Source organism: Melanostigma gelatinosum, assembly GCF_949748355.1.
Source record: "Melanostigma gelatinosum genome assembly, chromosome: 14".
NCBI lineage: Eukaryota > Metazoa > Chordata > Actinopteri > Perciformes > Zoarcidae > Melanostigma > Melanostigma gelatinosum.
The window spans coordinates 9993153-10015911 of NC_136647.1; the positions used below are offsets into that span (position 1 = coordinate 9993153).

The 22759-nt window shown below is 39.4% G+C and overlaps 2 protein-coding genes across 2 annotated transcripts; one reads left to right on the forward strand and one right to left on the reverse strand.

Annotated features, from left to right (window-relative positions):
* Positions 1-1940: 1940 nt before the first annotated feature.
* Positions 1941-13097, reverse strand: LOC306788361 (multidrug and toxin extrusion protein 1-like). The gene is made up of 17 exons (XM_079283859.1): positions 12878-13097; positions 12077-12178; positions 10443-10511; positions 10173-10321; positions 9937-9979; positions 9599-9643; positions 8352-8449; positions 7277-7374; positions 6990-7103; positions 6465-6532; positions 5694-5802; positions 5302-5377; positions 5145-5214; positions 4903-5035; positions 3212-3306; positions 2740-2844; positions 1941-2627 (listed from the first exon to the last, which is right to left on the reverse strand). The coding sequence occupies exons 1-17, from the start codon at positions 13091-13093 to the stop codon at positions 2259-2261; spliced, it is 1959 nt and encodes a 652-aa protein (XP_079139985.1). The 5' UTR covers positions 13094-13097; the 3' UTR covers positions 1941-2258.
* A 4752-nt stretch (positions 13098-17849) lies between these two features.
* tmigd1 (transmembrane and immunoglobulin domain containing 1) lies at positions 17850-19497 on the forward strand (the record flags this gene model as incomplete). Its single annotated transcript, XM_079283324.1, has 5 exons — positions 17850-17913; positions 18086-18361; positions 18897-19184; positions 19280-19383; positions 19486-19497. 5 exons carry the CDS (start codon positions 17850-17852, stop codon positions 19495-19497), a joined length of 744 nt encoding a protein of 247 aa, XP_079139450.1.
* Between the last annotated feature and the right edge of the window lie 3262 nt (positions 19498-22759).

A 22759-nucleotide genomic window follows, 5' to 3' on the forward strand; every position in this document is an offset into this window, starting at 1 on the left:
ATTAAGAATAAGAAAAATATGCGTGGCATCCGTAAGCAGGCATGGAGAATGGCTGGATGGATGAGTAAATAACATCGATTTATCTTAAATATACATAAGACCTCAGTGTCCCTGTTTTAATACTAACAGACAGGCTTGATTAATACTACATGCTGATGTTAGCTTATAAACACTTGGGCCAATTTCTAGGGACTTGTGGATGATATTGGTGCTTAGTATTGAAAAGCCTTTAAACATGTAGAGTATGTCTGGACTCCTTGTCTCTTTAGACACATATGAGACAATTTTTCTAGTTTCATGTACTGTCCCACCATCCCCACACTAATAATGGCACATTTTCCATCCATCCATCAATTATTACACTGTACCCGCTTCTTCTATTCTTGGTCTATCCATTTTATAGACAATTGCAAATCATGCTGAAAAATCCAAATCAAGATAGCTCAATGACAGCAAATTGTTGAAGAACATTATGGTGAAAAACAAAACAGAGCGTGCCCAGCAGTCATAATCAAACACCATCATAATCATAATCAAACACATGAATAAGCAAGTTCAAGCAAAACAGAGCGCTGTGGTGACGTTATGCTTTAGAACTTTGGTCTTCAATTTTACTAAATTATGAAGAATACAGTCCCAGCAATAGTTCATTTTCATCTGCAGTGGCAAAGGTGATTTCAGTGCATTAAATAGTTTTATACAAAACACTTTTTCTTTTAACAATATTCAGTCCACACCATCTAAATCCCGAACACAAATACTGTTAACAGAACTTCAGTAAATTGTGTACCTATCTTTCAGCATACCCTGAGAAAAAAACACATGTTGTGAATTATTGTTCCAGGAACAAATTACACTGCTTCAGGATTCAGATTTTATTCTGAAAATGGCTGACAATGACTGTACACGAAGGAAATGAGTACCGTACATTGTTGCTGCTTGGTGGAATGTGCACAACAGGCAGTCCCATTGCTCGAAGCAAAACAAACTGCCCCCCTTTAAAAAGTTTTGTTACTTGATTACTGCAGATGGAAAATATGTCACAGCTGTGTAGCTCCGGATAAGCAAGAAGCAATGGATTGGATTTTTTCCAACAGCTTCAAAGTAAAGGTTTACCCTGTATCCACAGAGACTGGGAATGCTGGAAGACTAGCTCGTGAAGTTGAGTGAACACATGTGCAGCATGGAAACTGTTCTTAGTGACATGGAAATAAAATTGATGACACCGTGGCAAAAAAAAGAAAAGAAAAAGGCTGCACTTTCCATCCTTCTTAAGCAACAGATCAGTCTATTTTGTTAACAATTTAACACACTAAAACAGAGAGTGCAAAAAGCACAGGTATTATATTAAAATGCTATTTGCACAATTCGTTCTGATCCTCTCACACTACACCGCTTTCCAGATGAAGGCCTACAAGAGTTTAAAGGCTTACAATTACTCCGTGAGCAGTTGGGTCCACGACCTCGGAACCAAGAGTCGCATTTTGTGCCCTTCAGTACTGTTTGATGCTGTGGCTATACCTGCAGGACCTCAGCAATTGGTGTCACTTTTCAATCATTGGCAACATGGTTTGTATTTCTTCCCTTCAACTAAACTCAAGAAGAAGAGTTCAGTCTTTAATACACTTCTTGGGGAAATATTATATTTTGCTTGGTTGGTTTGATCGCTACTTCAACTTTTAATGATTAGGGTACCATCACATGGCCATCAATCTACAGTAAAAAACAATTTGCGTAATATTCATCAATCCCCCCTGTCCTGGAGAATACCAGGGCTTACAGTTAAAACACGAGCAAATGATTAAAGGTCAGTGAGACAGACAATGTTAAAGGGTAAAATGTAAATCAAGATGAGAAAAAGTGGGGAAAAAAAAAAATCAATCATCTGTGGAAGAACATCCGTTTCTTGATGTGAAGTATTTATTGTGTGCCTTGTAGTCCCGGTTTAGCATCTCGGGCCGAGCAGGTTAAAATATGACTTTTGTAACAAGACCTTTGTTCATCCAGCCAGTGTCTGTCTCATTTGATATTGCTTCTAACTTTTGGTGGATTAACTCAACAGTGTACCACTGAGACATTTTTTTCTTCACACATGGCAAATCCAGTATCCCATGTCAAGCTGTAGTTTTATATATTAACAACCCAGGTATTCAAGTAGAATATAAAGTCAACACTTTTCTCACGAGGAGATCTAAATTGTCAGTTTGTGAGAATTGCGTTCAGCTGCTACATGTCTACATTCAGAGGTCAAATATAGCTCAGAGGATTGGGGTCACGTCCTGTGGAGTCATTGGTGTGGGAGTAGAGTCATTAGTCCAGTTCTGGGTAAAGTTGGCCCTGCTCTGGGCAGAGGGCTCCGGTACAGGGAAAGCAATGTGAAAAGCGACACCTATGGCTAAAATGAGAACTAAAACCAAGAAGACGAGTCCTCGGCGCAAGATCAGCTCGGTGACAGGAAGCAGCCCTGGAGTTTTGGTGTTTGAAGCCTTTTTGATACTTTCAGCATCCCCCTCAGCGCTTCCTGTATTTGTGTTGTTGGCCTCAGCCTCGTGACCCACTTTCAGCTCCTGGGTGTTGACTGGACTGTAGCCCTCTGTTTTAGGAGCTTCCTCACCATTCCACTGGGCCTTCAGGGTACAAAGATGCTGCTGTTAATCAATGTGTGTGTAGCCCCAGTATGATAAACACAGACATGGGAGAAATCCCTATTGAACTACACATTATTTACTATGCACTTACTGTATCAAGGCAGTCAGAGAGGTCAGGCACCATCGCTTCACTCAGCATTGTACTAGGAGGACGCTTTGATATCACCACCACTTTATTTCCAGCTCGCAGTTGAGCCTGAAAACACAGAGTGAGGTTCATGAAAAACACAATTCTTTCTTCAGGGACAAAAAAAACAAACCTGAATGAGAATTCAGTCACCCACACATTTACCAACACTTAATTATATTAAAGTGCATTAATTTGTGGCAATTTTGACTGTGTATGCAATGTTCAGCACCAACATTTATGTTTGTCCGTGTATTGTGAATGAGTTGAGAGATAACTTGCAAAGCTATGCAAAAAAAAAAAACAATCAAAAGAACACAAAGATGCTGCCATAAGTTTTATTTACTAATCCAAATTATTGCCCTCAATCCTTTTTGGAACAGTTTAATTGCTATGCGTGGTTTAAAAAAAAAAAAAAAAGATAAGAGCATCCTACCTTGTATGTGACTTTCTTCCAGTTGAGTTTGAAGATTAGAACGAGGAAGAAACCCGTCTCCAAGGAAACACATGTTAAGATACCTAGCCACAAGCCTAACCAGAAGCAGACAAAAAAAAAGCATGCAATGAAGAAAGATCTACAGTGTATTCACTTTATACATCTTAAGAAAATAGTTTGACAAGAAAAAAAAATAAAAAATGATATGGTTAATATTTATGACAAAAAGAAAAAGATAGCTACTATTTTGACCTTATGATGGCGCAAGATGAAAAGTCAGGGGATCACCAAAGTTATTACATTTCATCCTAAGGGGGACTTGAGTGTTTGTACCAAATTTCATGGCAATCCATTCAGTCGATAGTTGTCTAGACATTTCACGAAAGACCGTACAGTGACTAAAAAGAGCAGAAGGGTGAGTCATTCTTCACTGGACTCTAAATATATTGCATATTAAATCAAAGCCACCCTCATGTCATTATTACACTCTGAGCTACTGTGGAAGAAACTGAATTAAATAAATCTGCCCTTAAACAGTCGGGTCAAATTTATTTCCAAAGAGCTACACAATTATGTTGCATCCACACAAGAAATATGTATTCAAGTCAGTCTGTCATACAAGGAAATGGAAGCAATTCACTGATCACAGACACCTGCTGAATTGATGAAAAAATAAAAAATAAATCATGTTAGTGTGAAATGTTATGAACCATATAAAGAAAATAGTTTGTGGTCTCCATGTGCACAAGGTAAGGTTCCTACCATCCAGTTGAAGTGAACCTAACCTGTTGTATGGGATACCTGCCGGGTTACATCAACTTTACTGTGGGATAAAACTCAACTTAAATACCATTTATTTTCCAGGTCTTGAGGAGTAATACTGTATATATTGTTGTATACTGCCCTTTGTGCCTGCAGAGGGAGCTGTGCAATGTCTTTATAAATTGCCTCAAATTACATCTTTTGAATATGCATCTGTTGGGGCCAGGCCTCCAGTTCTGAAGAGTGAAGCCAATGTGGAAGTGCCTTGAACTTAGATTCTTTCTAAAAGCCATCAGGGGCGACTCCTCTTGCAAAAATAAGTCTGATTGTATAGAAGTTTATAAGAAAATGATCCTCATGTCTCAATGGCTAGTTGCAAGCCTTCTTCAATGCAGAATGATGTTAATTTAGAAAAGTGTGGTCCTATTTAGAGTAAAAGAGATTATGAAGCAGGTTATGCTTTAGGGTGTGGCTACCTTGTGATTGACAGGTTGCTACCACGTCGTTGTCCGATCTCCCGAGTTGTTCGTGTTTTCGCATCAGAATTGTAACCCTTTCAGTGTGTTTTCAGCTCATGAAAGTTAACTGTAAAGTTTTGTTTGCCTAAAAATGTCTTAGTCAGCGTTCGGTTGTACTTAACTCCTGTGTCACCTCAGCTGGCAAAAAAACAAGATGGCCACGGCCAAAATGCTGAACTCAAGGCTAATTGGTGAAGTTGCATTATGGGGAATGTAGGCGCCAGTTTTTTGACAAGGAAGAAGAATAAAGACATTTGTGGTTGTCCTGCATCGATTTTCAGTATTCTTATTAAACTGTCCATAGATTCCAACTGGATTGCAATGCTCGGACCCTATGAAAGGATACTATAAGATCAAATTCATAACTTGTTTGCAGAAACAATCAGAGATAGAATAGGATGGGTCCATTACCTAATATTCTGAGCTCGGCAGCAAACATCAGAGCTATTCCCACTGGCAGACCGATGCAGTAGTAACCCACCAGGTTGGACACGGCAGCAATTTTCTGCATCCCAGATCCTATAAGAATCCCTGAGCAGACACACTGAAAACACACACGCATAGAAACAATTGAAGAAAAGCGCGTATACTCTTCAACGCAAGCTCAATGCAAAACAAAAGAAGAACATTTATTCTGTTCCGTAATAACGTACCAGAAGAGCATCAAAGAATTGTAGAAATGTGTAGACGGTCAGGTTATTTGAGACAATCTCCACAATGTTTCTGCAGACAGTAGAAGAAAATCATCAAAATAAAACGGAGTTTCTGTCACGGGGTGCAGGAATGAAGGTGTGTAGGTCTAAAACTCACTCATCAGATGTAAATATGTAGCCAACGACGGATTTACTGCCAGCGATGACAATACTCTGGAACAGCGCAAGCAGTCCTATAGCGAAGACATTACACAGAAGATTAACGTGACAAGATGTTCTGCGTATGTCCAGATTCACAAAATATCAAACACATTTGAAATTGAAGTTGCATGGATCTCACATATTTCTTTTTTTTGTGTGTTTTTAAAGAAGAAAAACAAACTCCAATGTTGCCGTTTAATACACAGATATGTAAAATCGGTCATACTGTATTAGTAGGGATTAATAAACCTGCCAACCAATCAGAAATTAATCAAGAATTCTTAGTGGACACGGTTTAGATTATAGTAATTATGTATGTTTGTGTTTACAAGTAAGTAATATGCATACCTGCCAGAAAAAGCGCCACTTTGCAGGTGACTATGGCCCTGGTAGTGTTCCCGGCCCCCAGAGCATTCCCAACACGCACACAGGCAGCTGCTTGGACACCTAGAGGGAACTGCAAGGAGCCCATGTTACAATGAGTTACACAGCTTTGGGGAATACACTTATTCACTTTCTTTCTAATAGTTTGATACAAATATCGATATCCCTGTGTCAACTGCGTGTGAAATAAAGCACGGGAGCCTGGAGGCAGTTGCATGAAGACAGGAAGCAGGGGAAAACAGTACGCCTGCATCTCTCCAAAGTTCAAAAGTAAACCTACCAGCACAATCAACACTACTTGTTATCTCCAGTGTGCGAAACACGCGTTTGCAATCGAGGGGTCCCGACTCCCTCGATATCTGACTGTCATTTACGGCGAAAAGTTGTATCTCGCACTCACGATTCATATCTGTGAATAAATGTATTGCAGTTTGAATAATGAATACTGGGCAATTGTAGGCTTATAAAATATATTTTGTGACAATTGTAAGTGACAAATAATTGTATTATGATTTTTAAAGATATCTCCCCCCCCATTTTGGCTCGAGCCAGGCTAGCTGTTTCTTCCCTACTTTTAGTCTTAATGCTAAACTAAACTAATCTCCACCTGGATCTAGATCCTTACTTGACATACAGACATAAAGAGTAGTATCAACCTTCTCATAAATAAGAGCATTCCCCAATATGCTGAATATGTACATAAATGTTCCAGTGAACACATTGGATGTTGCATACCATAAATGTTATGGCTCCTACTTCTACCAACACATGCTGGGCAGCCAGATCCACCTCTCCCAGCACACCTAATATGATAAAGGTCACATTCAGACATTCACAAAGACGAGAAACTTGTTACGTTTGACCAAAAAACTGTCAGTGAACTGCACACAGCCTGCTGCTGGTTTATTAATCTGACAGAAGGTCAAATGTATGAGAAAGAGAAAAGATGTAGTGTTGCAGAGGTGTTGTTTTTACATGTCACACATATGGTACTTTCAGATTATTCTCTTACTGCTGGTGGAAAGGTGTCCATGTCCAACACACACATTTTATTTGACCAAATAAGGTGAAGTTATGGTGAGATAGTAACTGTGGATGGGGAAGGCCCTGTGTTGTATCCTTAAAGCTCAAAGAAAAACATGTTTATGTCTTCACCTTGTTGCAAGTAGTTTGTTTATTCAAAATTGGACACTTGTGTATTTATCTCTTTAGCCAGTTTAATAGGAGTTTAAATAAATTTCAAATAAAAGCAACACTGACCAGCAAGGAAACCGCCAACCTCCCACATCCACCATTCAAAGCAGATCATGCACATACTGGGAATAGCCAGCTTCATATAGGCGCCCCACTCCTGCAGACAGTCAGTGGACCAGCCTGCAGAAAGTTTAACACAGAAGGATTATACTCAATAGTAGGGGGTGACATATTTCTGAAGACAGATTTAAAAACACAACTGCTTACGTGCGTCATTTGCCTTTTCACCCAAATGTGTAGCAAAAATGCTGATTTGGCCATTTAGTATACTGCCATTTGTGTGTATAACTCACCTCCCCATGTCGGCTGATGGAGCTTCTGCCATCTGATGTAGCCATACAGCAGCAGGCAGATGACAATCTGAGAGAGGCTGTTAGCTATTGCTGATCCACTGCAAACACACATGATAGAACATCATTTTTGTAACATCCCGTTGGCTTCCTCTTGTCTCTGTGTGTTTCCTGTGTTTCTGTGTGTCTGTGTGTGTGTGCTTCCCCTGATTACACTCATCCTACTCACCTGCCTGGTCCACCCAGCTGCCTTCAATCTCCTCATCACCCCACTCACATATACTCTCCTGCTTTCCCTGTTCTGGTTGTCAGATCGTCCTTGTTTGTTCCCTGTCTGTTCATTCTCTGCCTTCCTCGTGTTTGCTCGGTTGGATATTTTTGCCCGCTCCATTGAAGTTGCTTTAAGTTAGTTTTTTGACCTTTTCTGGCAAGTAAAGATTCCTAAGTTTGAACTTCACCCCGTCTCTTGTGTCTTATCTGCGATTGAGTCCCGGATCTGCCCCTCGGCCTGACAATTTTACATTGAAGGGAAGTCCAGTGACGTTGTCTCTCTCTAGGCAAATACGAGAAAGGACTGCACACTGAGGGATCAAAGGAGGTCTGTAACAAGACAGTGGATTGAGCACACTTCTGAGAATAAGCCTTGAAAATTTGGAGAGAGGGACGGCTCTGACCTGACCACAGGGACCTGATTGGTTAAGTGGACTGCCTGTTGAATCAAATGTTTGTCCAGCTGGACCAGGATCAACTTCTGTCATAACCTTCTCTTCTTTCCCTTCACTGCCTCCCTCTCTGAATCATGTACAAACATAATAAAAGTCAGTATACTGCTGCTTTGTTCAAAAAATTAAAACAAATCACTCTTATATTAAAATGCATAATGAGCTCTCTGACCTCCTGTCTTCTTTTCTAACTCCCGGCTATGCATCAGCTACTACAGTGTTCAGGTGAGAGAAAGAGTGTCTCTGCTTTAAACGGTCTCGAGGCATAACTAGTGTATTTTATTGTTCAGGTCCCATGAGTCTTGCCACCATATCTAGCAACACGAAGTGAAATAGAAGCAGGGTGACACACTTACACGACTCCCAACTCGAGGCTGTAGATTAAGACGTAGTTGGCCCCCAAATTAATAATGTTTGCTGCTACTGCTGTGTAGAACTGAGGCAGAATGATCCCCTGGCAGACAAAAAGAAACGTAATCTACAATCAGCTTTCCAATTTGTAGAGCAACTATTCAAACTGCATGAATATTATCCATGCAAGTTTGAGACAGACAACAAATTCAGGATGAAGACGGCATTCTAATAACACAACTTAGAGATACAGCCATGCTAGCAGCTTGGTGGGGATATACTTCGGCAGAGCAGTGCTTTTAAATAAATGCTAATGTCAATATGCTAACAAGCTCACAGTGACAATGCATATGTTTTGCAATGATGTTTACCATGCTCACCATTTTCATGCAGAGTGTAAGCATGCTAACGTGTGTTAATTAGCACGACTAAGCACAAAATAGAGCTGAGACTGATGTGAATGTATTTTCATTACCATAAACCAAAGTATTGACAAATCAAAATTCTGAGTTGATTGTGTTGCTAGAGGAAAAAATCCTGTCATTGGCTCACTACAGATATTACAATTCATCCTGAGGGGACATGAATGTCTAAACCAAATTTCACAGCAATCCATTGAACAGTTGTTGAGACATTTCACTAAAAAACGCAAATGTGAATGTGCTGTAATTACATTGAATGTATTGTAATTCACTATCCTGTTCTACACATGACATCATTGCACTTCTGTCCATCCTGGGAGAGGGATCCCTCCTCTATTGCTCTCCCACAGGTTTCTTCCTCTTTCCTCCCCGTTAAAGGGGTTTTGGGGAGTTTTTCCTGTTCTGATGTGAGGGTGCCGGGACAAGAAGATGGCAAACGTGTACATATTGTAAAGCCCTCTGAGGCAAATTTGTAATTTGTGATTTTGGGCTATACAAAAATAAATTGAATTGAATTGAATTGAAATGTCAACTTCATGGTGGCAATAGAGGAAATGTCAGATTACCGTCAAGGTCATTATGAGGCAATATCTGGGAACCGTGAATGTCTGCTCAAATGGGCCAGTACGTTTATCTGCTCACATGGCGAAAGAAAAGCAAAAGATTCACCACACGTCTTGATAATGGACTTACTTAACTGCTGACGCGGTTCGTCTCTGTGTAAACACAATTCATTCAAATCCATTCATGAAGTCATCCATTTTTTGAGGCAGAGCACCCATTGAAATTCATTGCAAAACAAGTGCATCTGTTTCCAATTGTAAACTTACTTGGTTTTGTAGGTAGGAAACTTGCAGTTGGTGCAGGAACATGGCCTGTAGCGGGTAACAAAGGTCACATTTTAAAGAATAAAACTGACGGGCCTTTCAGATACCAACCAGGATTCGCAAACACAACTTTGTTGCTGCTTTAATACTACTGTATTTGTAACATATGAGTTAACATGTATGCTAATAATCTGATGAAATGGTTGAATACTACTGTCTCTCTAACTTTCTTGTTTTTTTAATACAAAGCCTATAGTATGTCCTAATGTGCTAATACCTGCAGAATATTGCAGAGTAAAATAAATGTTTTAGTCCACACTGTTTCAGTTTAATGCACTTACTGGAACAGCTGGAAGAAATGCCATCACGTAGAGCTGGGCAATTCTGAAAGGGAGGCAAACAGAACAACATAAATTTAGTGGAGCAAACACATAGACAATCATTCACTTTTTGCTCAGACATGCCCCTCTTTTTGCAAATGTGTAAATGTAGTATCAAAACTATGTGTAACTGAGCATCAGAATGCAGAACACACTAATGTATGAATAACAGTCCGTTTCATAAGCTGGGAATTTACCTCGCCACCTCATTCTCTTGGTGCAGGATGAGCAGCAAGTTATGCGTGTTGATGAGAAGACACCAACAGGGCAGACAAAACAGCAGCAGGATCAATGAACTCCTTTGGAGGATTACTCCCACACGTTTCATGTTCTTACCGCCGAATGTCTGCAGAACACAAATGAGACAAAAGAGAACTGAATCAGTTCAGGTTCAAAATGAAAACCTTTCTGTAGATAGCACACAATACAAATGTAGGACCTTATGATAGTTGATGTGGTTTGCTCACCTGAGAAATGAGTGTGTCACAGGCCAGGGCGAGGCCATAGCCTGTTGCAGATGTGGTCACGCTAATCATCTGAGAGGTGGAAAATGAAAAAACAGAGTTTTGACTTTGCTTAAACATTTTTACCGTTCAAATGTCTGTTGTTAACTGTCCATTTTTCTTGATGTTGATACCTCTGAGCAATATGTGTATTATTGTATTTCAGCACCAGAGTTCAATATTTAGCAAGCTAAAGAGAGACAGATGTTTTGGAAGCCCAAGATGGCCAACCAAGCTAATGCTGATGTTGTCCATGTGAATCAATCATGTGTGACTTAATTAATTGTCTTTTTGCTCTCAATTCTTTCAAACGAGATCTCAATCTCAATGAAATTACCTCCCTAAATGAAATAAAGTGTGTGTATATTGTAGAAAAGGATGTCCAATGGGTCTCCATGTTGCTTTGTTAGCAGGATATGTAAATTAGGGACTGTTTGCAAATAAATTAGCCTATGATTTGGAAAGCCTATAGTACAGAGCATGGCATCCTGGATGACAATATCCTCAGCCACGAGGTGTCGCTGAATAGTTTATGGAGTAGGGGTAAAACTGGGGAGAGGTTATATGTGTGTCGTGTGTGTGACTGTGTGAGTGTGCACTTCTGTGTTTGTCCACGGCTAATCTGGCTTTCTGCTGCATCCGGTTGCACAATATTTTGGGTGGCCATGGCTGCATGCGGAAGGACCTCTCGTGGCTGCAGTGACTCACACTTTTTCAAAACACCTTTTATTACTTGTATTCTACTGCCATTGACTGCTTGCTGACTCCTCACTCACTACTCTTAACCAGCCGCTAGTGATAACACAGCTGAGTGCATCGCTGAGCTCCAGCCGCTTCTCTGCGGCCAGAGACACAGTGGGGTGGAAACAGTTTGCACACTGCTATTGTTTTGGACAGTGTGTTTGGGGAACAGCTCACAGGACTACCAGTGCACACACTGCTGAGTACCTGGTGTAAACTGATTTTTACCCTGACGGAAGTCAGGGTAAAAATCTGTTTTTTTGTACTACCTGTTCCCTCGTCGCAAAGTCAATGATTTTTTGAATAGTTTTTGGTTCGGAGCCTGAAATAAGGTCCGTGGTTAACAGAAGATTAAGATATTTTAGAGTTTTGTTCTACGATATAAAACATGTTGGAAGCTTTAACGTCTTTCTAAAATTGGTGGTTGCTAGCAAATGGTTAAATGAGACTACAAAATGTCATCAAGTTGACTATTCGGCCTACACAGCCTCACTCCGTTCAGTTGTACTCATGCTACTGTGGTGTAGTTTGTTTATAATGTCTGACGTTAGCTTTTTACTTCTGGTAACTGCATTCACATGATGACTGATATAATGGTCCTCCGGTCAAAGTGAAGAAAGGAGCATAACCTTTCTATATAATAGGCAATTTATGATCAAACATAACAGCATTATATCCAAACTAAGCAAAATTAGTCTTCTGCCATTTTCAGTAAGAGAAGAGACTGATTTGGCCACTTCGCTAAACTTATTGTCTTCATGTGATCGGAGAGACATGCACATGATTTTCTTATTTATTTGCCAAATCATAATACAATATAGATAATAATAATAATAATATAGGAGTAAAAATAGTACCGCTGAGGCCAGTGCGTATCCAGCCAGTTCTGCATTGCCAATGTGACCACAGAATATACTGATAACAAATGGCATGAGTATGTTCAGAAACCGAGACAGCAGCTGCAGAAACAAACAAACAAATTAGATTTACAAACAATCCATCATTGATCAGGTGGAACTGATGAAATAAATTATTGCTATTAGCTGGTCTCAAACAGCAAAGAATTCTGATGTCAGACAGTGGCGTTGTGAAATCAAAAAGCTCAGACAGGTTCACACCCGGATACACTATCGGCACCATGTCAATTCATTTGCATATTGTAAATATATTTTAGGACTGGTGTTTATTTGATTGTACTCTGTAGCAGTGCACATTTAACAGGAACTGCACACGCTGAATATAGGAACTGGATGTATAACAGTCGCCGCACTTTATAAATATAATAACCAGCTGTTCTCAACCACTGGGTCGAGGTCCAATGGAGGGCCTTCAAGCGCTATCCAGTGGGCCATCGCCAAACCAATCACGGCACATCATCAGGTAGAGACAAACATGTGGGATGCAGTGACACACAATGGATTGTTTTTTTTATTGAAAAAGTAATGTGGGAGACAACCCTGCTCTTGTAAAAACACGATAGCTATATGGTGAGGAAATATGACCATGAATATATTCAGGGAAATGTCAGGTTTGTTGCTCTCATTTATTTGGGAAGGTGGTCTTCAGATTTTTTTTAACAATCAGAAGTTGGCTTCAGTTACAATTCGTTGAGAACCCCTGACATACCAATCCCCCCACTTCAACTTTCCCCTACTCACCAGTGGACCTGTGAGCCGTAAGACTTGGTAGAGTTCCTCTCTGTAGACCAGCGGTATCCAACGTCTCACACACGCACATCGGAAAAGTTTGGAGCTGACTGCTGCCACCGCCGCGTCGTCTCCCTCAGCCCTTGCCCTCTTGGCAACAGAAACCCCATCAACGGGCCCTGCACCCGGCGAAGGGTGTGCTGGGTCCGGGGAACCCAGCTTCTCCATTCAAACACAGAACACGAAGAAGAGAAGTGAGAAAAGCAGAGGGACAAGGGAGGGAGGGAGAGAGGGAGAGAGGGAGAGAGGGAGACGGAAAGAGAGAGCGAGGAGAGAGGCAGAAGGTCTCTATGGCTTTAGAAATACAACACATGCACTTCTTTAAAGTTATTGATTAAGTAATGTGGTTTGGAGGAGGAGAGAGGTGAGAGAATGAAGGGATGAGAAGAAAACAGCGGAAGAGAGGGAGTGGAAAGGTCAAACAATTCAATTCAATAAAATTAAAAAAAAAAAAAAAGAAAGGTCAAAGCAGGGCTGCTGAATGGGAGGGAATACAGTGTGTCTGAGTATTTGTCGTGAATTTACAGTGAGCAAGATAATGTGTGTGTGTGTGTGTGTGTGTGTGCGTGCGTGCGTGCGGTCTTACAGGACTCAGTAGTAATCTGATGAAGAATGCCTGTTTGCACGGTGAACACAGAGAGCTCTGATGGCATAAACTCTGCAAGCGTTGATTGATCAGCCATGCTGTTTATGTTTGTGTGTGTGTGTGTGTGTGTGTGTAAATGTATTAACAACTGATCTTATCGGCCTCTGTACTTTGACCACTGACTTTACCCCTGGGGTCGGCGTCCTCATGTTCTTTTCACATACACAAACACAGTCGCACGTGTAAACAAACCTGTTCTCGTTACCTTAAACACTGGTTCACCAATATCTACAGGTATCTTCAACTTGAAATGACTGTGACTTAGCGACAGTAGAAATTAAATCACTGATATTTATCTTTGGCTGCTCAGAAAAGACAGTCTCAGGACGGGCAAAGTTGATATGCATCATTTGTAAAAACAGCATGGCCAATAGAGTTCACAAGCACAGCTACTGGCTTAAACATTACAGCTGGAAATGTGTGTGTGTGTATGGTGAGAAACAAGAGATCCCTTCATGTGATATAGTTACTAGTCAATTTTGCAACTTTACATAAGGAGCACATACTTCACCCTTTCGTATGTTGCAATTGCTACAAACCTTTGATCTTTGATCTGCACATACAGATAAGGATTTTTTAAAGAAGCTTGACTGAATATCATGTGCTGCTTATAAAAAGTCCACAGCTTATAATGCAATAAAATTCACTACATCGCATGCAAATACATGGGCAAAGAAGTTGGAAGTTTGAGGGTGGCATGACTAATACAAATGACACTTTTTATGCTCAGTGAAAATCGCAATAGGGATTTCTTTTCTTTCTTCTTTTTTTTGAGAGCAAGTAGAAGCTGTCAGACTGAAAAGGTTTAGAAGATTCAGGTTTACCACTTTAAGAAGCCTAAAGTAAATGATAAATGAAGCTCAACCAAAGTTCAATGAGAAAGATTATCTATCTGCTATTTATTCACAGTTGCTCTTCGTAATCGTAATTGTTGTGTAGTATCCAGTGTTCACAGTGATTTAAAATAAATTCTATCAACTGCAAATGCAGAAGTGGAGAAGCAGTGAGGTAGAAGGTTTGCAAACGGCATGACTAAAACAAGACATTTTATTTCAAAGTCTCCTACTTGCAGCTGAAGAAACCTTTCCAGCTGGTCAGTGCCTCTCTCTAGTGGGTAAGAGAGGGAGGGCTGCTGGAAACATCATGGACACGCTGGGTCTTATACGTGGACGAAGTCCAGGTCATATGGCATGAAAACACAGCAAAGATAAGCGATAGCTTACTGTTGGGGAAGCTGCTTTGAAAGCTTTGCAAGCTATCAATCACTTCAAACAGGAAGAAATTGAACTACAGCAAAGCTACCCTATGGCGAAATCTAGTTTGGTTCACTAAAGCTAAGAAAAAGTTCATTAAAATAAAATCATAGTTCAAACTGTTTTGCATAATATAATATAAATAATTGACAAAATACATTCCATATCAAATTATAATAAATTGTAAATGTCCCATGCCATTAAAAAATGCCAAGTTTATTTTATAAAGTGGCATTTATTCATGGGTCATACATACAAAACATACAAAGGAGAATGTTTAACTTTCTGGACCATTTTGAGCACTGGTATACAACAGAAATGGACCTGTTGTCTTACATCTGACAATCTAAAACAGTCTTCAACTTACTGAAAATGATGACGCTGTCGCTCTGTGAGCAACGCACATGCATGATTCATTGGAAGTCACGTTTGTGTCCACCCAGCTAATGTAAGTCCAATCTTCACTCTCTTTGAACTCAGATACGTGAGGTTCTATAGTCATTATCAGCAGAATGCACTTCAAGTATATGAAAAGCACTGCTGCAGAATAATGACCCCTGACAGTGGAACACTGTCTCAATAATTATTACTAATGCTATTGCAACTTGAAAGCAGCATTTTATTGTTGACTGGTAAGGCTACTACTTAGTGTGCTGTTGGCAGTGGTAGGATGCAAAATGTTGACTTTACGTGTGTCCTTCCATTCTATGTTACTTTATACTTCAGCTGCATTTCAGGTGAAAATATATTACTTTTTACTCCACTACATTTATTTGAGACTTATAGTTACTCGTTACTTTTTACATGAGGAAACCATGTGATATGCGTATCCGCCCTATCATGCAGTAGTATATTTATCTATATACCCTGTATACAAAGTATCTGAAATTGGCTCCATTAAATGCTCTTACATGTATTTGTTAGTGATTAAAAACAGAATAATATAATATTCTATGATAACATATCACTCTGAAAGGAGCCATTTGACATAATGAGTACTTTTACATTTGGTACTTTATATATACGTATATGTATATACTGTTTGCTGATGATACTTCTGTACTTTTACTTAAAGTTACAATCTTAACGACTTGATTTTTCGTGGTAATGTTGCTACGAACCCTTAGTTAGCTTAATACTGAGGGCTCACTCACCGTTGTGTTTCTTCATGCAGCAACAGATAGAGACTGAACAGGCAGTTATTTAAGTGAACATCTTTGAGATTATTCCATCGTAACACTTTTAATTCAAGACTTTTACTTGTACTTTTATAGCATATGTTTTTGTAAAGGCCTTATATGTAAACGAACTACAGGTAAAGGCAGTAGCATAAAAACTACAAAGCAGCATATCATTTAATTATTTTGAGGAATACCTGAAAATTGTGCTTCAGTACTGTTCTTGATGCATGTATTTAGTTACTTTTCACCACTGGTTACTTGTATCACAGTATCAGAGGAGAGACGGATGTTTGCTGCTGTATAAACGGACAAACGTTAAAGCTCTTGTACGCTGGATATTTTTATGTCAAAGATGCTGTTTACGACCATTTTTTATATTAACACACACATTCCATTGGTCTCTGTCATCACAATACACACAGCACAAGGAAATAATCGCCCAAACTTCATTGTCACAATCAGGTCGATCAAAATAGCTTGAACACTGTTCTCTTCTCATGTTGGGACATTAGGAAATATAGATTATGTGATTTTGCCGTTCAAATGCAATGAAATGAAAATAGAATACTATAAAGTTTAAATACATTAATAATTTACAGACAGTGACTTGCTTCATCAACAAATGTACAGGTCTACAATTGTCAAATAGCATTATCAATGTCTTATGGGCTTTAAAAACCTTTAACTACGAAAATCAAATGTGAAAAAAACTGTAAAATGTGTGTTTTAATCCTGAGATCCACACCCTAGAAGTTTTAGTGCCATTGTAATGACTATAAGCCAATAAAAAAAGTGTCCTTGTGTTTGCACATTATAAGTACGCGAACAATAAACAATAAAACATCAGGGGTGGGCGGATTTTAAGGGTTTTTGCAGGAACAGGAAAGAAGAATGATGAGAAAGTCATATTAAACAGTGAAGGAAGTTATAAAAGTGTCCTTTTGAGCAGGTGAAGTATATAAGAGCCACTTAAGGTTTGAGCAGTCATCTACATTCTACATTCTCACACAGGGAACATCGTGAACACAACACAGACAAGAAATAGGAAATTATCATTGACGGGTAAGTGCATCTTTTATGTTCGAGCTATTATAAATATTAGCTACATTTTATTTGGTTTATTTAAGAAGTATTGTAATTATTTGTATTATTTTATGAGTATAAAGGCAGAGAGCATTGGTACTGTGTTGCTGGAAGAAATAGTAACTCTTATTATTTATTTTTATGCAAACTGAAATCACATATTACTTTGCTATTAACTTCAAGGAATAAACTGTCCCTTATAGATAAAATGAACCGAATCTACATAATAATCTGATCCAAAGGGATGATTTTACAACTGATCTGACAATATCTGGTTAAATCTCTCTTTAATCTTAAATTCTTTCTTCTTTGATGAAGTATTCTAAGCTTGTTCCACAATGTGATTGTTTTAGTCTCATAGGTTTGGCCTGCAAATAGACTTAGATCGACTGAAAGAGAGGAAGTAAATTGGAAATTTATAGTGAGGGTAAAAACACAAATAATGATTGTGTTTGTGTCACAGATGTTGGTAGCCTAACGAGGTGGAGAAAAACAACAGGGAATAACAGGCAAGGGAAGTGTATTCGTAAAGTACCTTTCAACAACAATTCATAGTTCTTTATAAAAACAGAAGGCATAGAGAAATGAAGCACAACGTTGAATAAAAACTTTGTCAACAACAAATGCTGACAACGTTTAGAGTCTCTAACTGCTACACATCTGTATTATTTTCTGTTGCAAGTGCTGAAGTTTTGGTGAAATATACTCTGTATGAATGCTCTTTCTCTCTCTCTTTCAGGTTTATCCAAGAAAGAGTAAAAATGAAGTTGATGTTCAGACCACTTCTTTTCCATTTCCTCCTGCTCTGTGCAACCCAGACATTTGGTAAGCCTGTCTGGTTTGAGTCTGGTCACCAAGAATTGAACTGACTTGCCTATTTCAGTTAAATTATTCCAGTGAAAGATTTTTTTCGTTTTCTCCACTTTTGTGCAATCTAAGCTTTTACTGCTTCACTCAGCCATCCATTCAACTTTTTTCCCCCCTTTCCTTTCCTAAGGTGTCAACATCCAGTCTGTCCCAGAAGTCAACAGTGAGGGTGTTATACAGATAGAACTGGAGAATAATGTGTCTCTGGTTTGCCATGAAGCTCAGGTTGATGAAGAGTTGGTCTGGCTGAGGAATGGCGCTGTCGTCAGTCTGACAGAAGAAAACAAGAAGGGTCAGAGCAGCGTGTGTGTTTCACCCGTCATCTATGAAGATGATGGGGCCATTTTCACCTGCCACCTGGGCAAAAATGCCACAGTTACGGCCTCGGTCACCCTGTATGTCACATGTGAGTCCCTTCAAATAAATGTTGGAATAATGTGAATTATTGTAACTAATAACCAACATTCAGCTTTTAGGTTATTTTCAAACACACTTTGGATGGCAATGTCGGTCCACCACCATGCTAACATACCTGACTAAGATGGTGAACATGTCACCCGCTAAAGATCAGCACGTAAGCATTGTCATGTGAGCATGTTAGCATGCTGATGTTAGCGCAGCTTAAGTACAGCCTAAAGGAGCCGTCAGTGTGGCTGTCTGAACTTATAGGCACAATGGTGCTTTCAGCTTAGTGCTAACATCAGCTAACACGCTGATGTTTAAAGGATATAATGTTTACCATGTCCTCTGTCTCAAGTATAGAAGAGACCTTTTTTAAAATACATCTTCTGCGGCCCATTGATGCCTGCACAAAACCATCATAATAGACTTGTTGAAACGTTTCTGTTCGGGTCAAAGTAGTGGCCCACCAACAGACTGACATTGCTGTCCTTAGAAGCACACTGGCTACAAGATTAACATAAGGTGGCATTGCTTTTCAGATCAACCACAGCCCTCTGGGTTAGAGGACGTTGCAGTAGAAGAAGAGGCAGAGCTCGTCCTGTGGTGTGATGTCTGGGCCAATCCACCTTTCTCAGCTGTGTCTTGGACACTAAATGGAAGCGCAGTGGATCTAGTAGCAAGTGGCTTCTCGTTGACCAATGACGGCTTTACAAGCAAGCTCACCGCCAACTACGTGGAGAAAAGCTTGCATGAAGGCACGTATCACTGCACAGCAAAGTCTCCCGCCCGTGTTGATTACAGCAAGGAATTCAGTGTCACAGTGACAGGTCAGTTCATACAATCAGTGTAATCAGCACATAAAATGATGAATCAGTGAGTGGTGACAAAGTGGGTTGATCATCGTCCTCCTCCTCATCTGTAGGAAAGACAATGAAGTTCCCACTGATGCCCATTATTGCAGGGATAGTGGTGGTGTGCCTTACCACTCTTTTTGCTATTCTGTCACGGTGGAACAGAATTACAAAGGTAACACACAAAACATACAACACGTACTGTACTATACAGCACAAGACTGACCCTGACTCGCTACAAAATGAACCTCCTAATGCTTTATTTCTCTTTTGACAGTGCTGCAAGTAGGCTGTGCCCAGATGACATTACAAGTAAGCTTGATGCAAATGGCGATGATGCTGATGATGATGATGATGATGTCAGCAATACAAATTAGCGTATATGGCGTCAACTGGCAACTTTTAAGCACCTTTCTGGACCTAGTGTTGATTGCTTTCAATGGAAGAGTTGGCACTATAGTCGTCTCTACTTCAAAGAAAAGCCATGAAGGCATCACAACTCAGTTTGTAGTGATTACCCATGAACCAATTTAATCATATTTCACACATTTTTTAAAGGAATATTTTGTCATTTTGAGAAATGTTTGACTTATTTGTTTTCATGCTTGTTTGAAGACCAATTGCACTCTCTTACAGTGTGTGTCTGTTAAATATGAAGGTACAGCCAGCACAGTAACACAAAGACTTGACTTAAAGGGAAAGTGATAGCGCTATCCAGGTGGAAAACCACAAAACGCAGGTTTTTGCTCACATTAAACAAGATGGAACTCAAAGTTAAATACTGAGTTTTAGCGGTGCTGTTATGTGGATTTTGTTACCTTTGGACACAGCCAGGTAGTTACTTCCACTATTTGTTTTTGTGCTAATCTAACCGGCTGCTGGTAGTATCTTTTTATCATACAGACATGACAGAATTCTTATTTAAATCTTTGCAATAAACCACAAAGGCCTGAGTATTTTTCCAAAAATGCCATTTAAAATCTTCCAAAATGTTGCATGCTATATATTGTATCATCTTTAGATTGTAGCAGGACGATCTGTGAAGTCTTTGAGATCATCCTTAAACACGTTTCATAGTGTGATGCACTTCTGCCTGTTTCTCGTTAATATCTTTGCAATAAAAGTTTTGTTTCCTCGCCACCTTGATCTCTAGTTTCCACATTTGGACTGAACTTTAACTTGTGACTCAACAATGCAATCAAGGCGTGTTAAAATCATGTTATACATTTACTCTTCATGAGACAAAAGGACAGGGATTACCATGTCATGAGGGTCAAGGTCTAGATCGTGCATTCAACCAATAAAAAAACACTTAACAAGTTCACATAAAACAGTGCAATACCAAACATGGATTGTAACACATTAGACAAGATTGCACGTGTGCGCAGTTGTCAAAAATACATTATGAACACAAGCTTGTGTTTCTTGTGAAAGAAGCTGCTTGGTTATGCTTGCAGCTTATAGTTACGAATTTACTCATGTGGTCCTTTCTTGCGTCAGGTTATACAGTTAGTGTCCAAAAATCTGTAATCATTAATACTGTAAGGTCTAATTGATTGCTTCTGGGAAAGTCTCAGAGTCCTTGTCTGCTAATTACATGCAAAAATAAGAATGTTAATGCTGCACAAAGCTTTGGTTTTGTTTGCTTATTCATTGAAGTAAATACATAACAAAAATATAGAAAAGAAAAGTGGAAACACAGGCTTGATGATGCCTTTATTACATCACCACTGACTAAAACTAAATCGGTGGACAAAGACCTCTAAGCACTGGTTTTTCACATGCAGGTCTGTAGCGACATCTGCTGGTCACTTCACTCTAAAGCGAAATGAACGTCATAAACTTCACAAAGATAAGCTTTATTGCTGGACTGGTGTATTGGATTACATACAGAACTGTAGGCCTGACTCAAAAAATGACAATGTACATCGGAGAGATATTTCAGAAAAGTTGTGACATGGTGATGATGATATTAGTGATAATAATCTGCGGGGATTTATCAGTTTTATTATAGAGATGGATGCAATGAATCTGCAATCAAAGAAAGTCTCAATATTATAAGGATATATATATGAATTAGAACAGGTCAAGACATTGTAGATAATGATAGTCTTAATGGCTTTCAGATTTTTTGTCCTTAAAGTGCTTTAAATGTCTCACCATCTCAGTCTTGAACTGACATAATGTCGGTTTTCTTTGCGGCTATTTATCGATGTGAGACGTGGCCTTCAAAGAAAGAAGTTGTGAGACAAAAAAAAACTTCTGTCATCTGTATTTGCGTCATTAGTTCAGTGTTACACGAACGAGCAGTACATGAAATCTTTACCAACGACTTTTTAAAGCAGAAAGCATCGAAGATGACCGACCATGATAATACAGCCATGGACCAGAAACATCACAGACAGAGGAGATGCTGATGGACAGCAGAATACATGAAGAGGTGTCTGAGGAGCAGCTGAAGTCCAGTCCGGACGACACAAAGAGTGTTTCAGAGGTTCGGGGAGACTTGATCCATAAAGAGTTTGCAGCCTGTGACAACTCTGCCCTCTCCTTAATTGTGCCAAGTGAAGAGCCCTTTAATGAATCACTCCCCCTCACAGAAGTCCAACTTCCTCCCAAGAAGAATAGAAGAGTGGGAGTTTTGAAGTGATGAAGGCTCTGAGTCACTAGTTACAGTAAAACGTAATCCTATGAATGAACAACTTGAGCTGATGACAGAGCAATTTAAATGTCTCTTGGGTCAAGTCTTTCAGTATGAGCTGGAACACTGTATAGAGCAATAAATGTGGATTGAGCCGCCGCTGAAAATAGTCCCTAAAAAAGCTACAGTGGCCATCTGTTTTAGGACATTATTTTAACTATGTATCTGTGCACTGTTTTTATCGACTTAAAAGCAGATTTAAAGACGGAAAGATGGAAAAACACATTGTTGGTTTTGGTCTTTCATGGGATTTCTTGACAGTATTGACAATAACAAAAATACAGAATATATAATCAACTTTTTAGTGGAGTAATTATCTCTCCCTTTTAGAATGTTGCAGCGTTGGAGAGTCAGCTTTTGCGTGTTTGTTTTTGTTAGGAAATATGTTTCCATCAGTTATTCTTTAAAATAAAACTTCTTACAGAAGGAGGGGATTTTTATTAATTGGCAAATAATGTGTAAAGTATGCACACGCTATATTTCTAAGGAAATGCTCAAAAGAAAGAAAGCATTTTGGACGCTGTGCCTTATATCTCCTGTTTTGAGATGAATTGCAATAATATAGGTGCTCTGTCTGACATGCTTCATTAAATAAGGAGAATTTGGGCATCCAGTTTGCATGACTACTCACTCTCTAGCCAGGGTACTCGAGGTTTGTAATCATTTTTCAGATCTGTTTCCTCTTGGTTAGGTTGCTGTATGTTGCACTACCCAGTTATGGCACATTTTACAGTGGGAGAAACCCAAATCCTGCTTTTGTTTTGTAGAGAAGGAATAAAACGGTTAATTTTGTCATTAGAGCTCTTTGGCTGCTGTCGTCATACGATTTCACGTGTGCCTCTCGGTCAGA

Coding starts and splice junctions, on each gene's coding strand:
- LOC306788361 (XM_079283859.1), bottom strand. CDS start 13,093: ATGGAGAAGCTGGGTTCCCCGGACCCAGCACACCCTTCGCCGGGTGCA. Junction 5,803..6,464: donor TAGGAGCCATAACATTTATG/GTATGCAACATC, acceptor GGCTCCTTGCAG/TTCCCTCTAGGTGTCCAAGC. Junction 5,036..5,144: donor AATTCTTTGATGCTCTTCTG/GTACGTTATTAC, acceptor GTGTGTTTTCAG/TGTGTCTGCTCAGGGATTCT.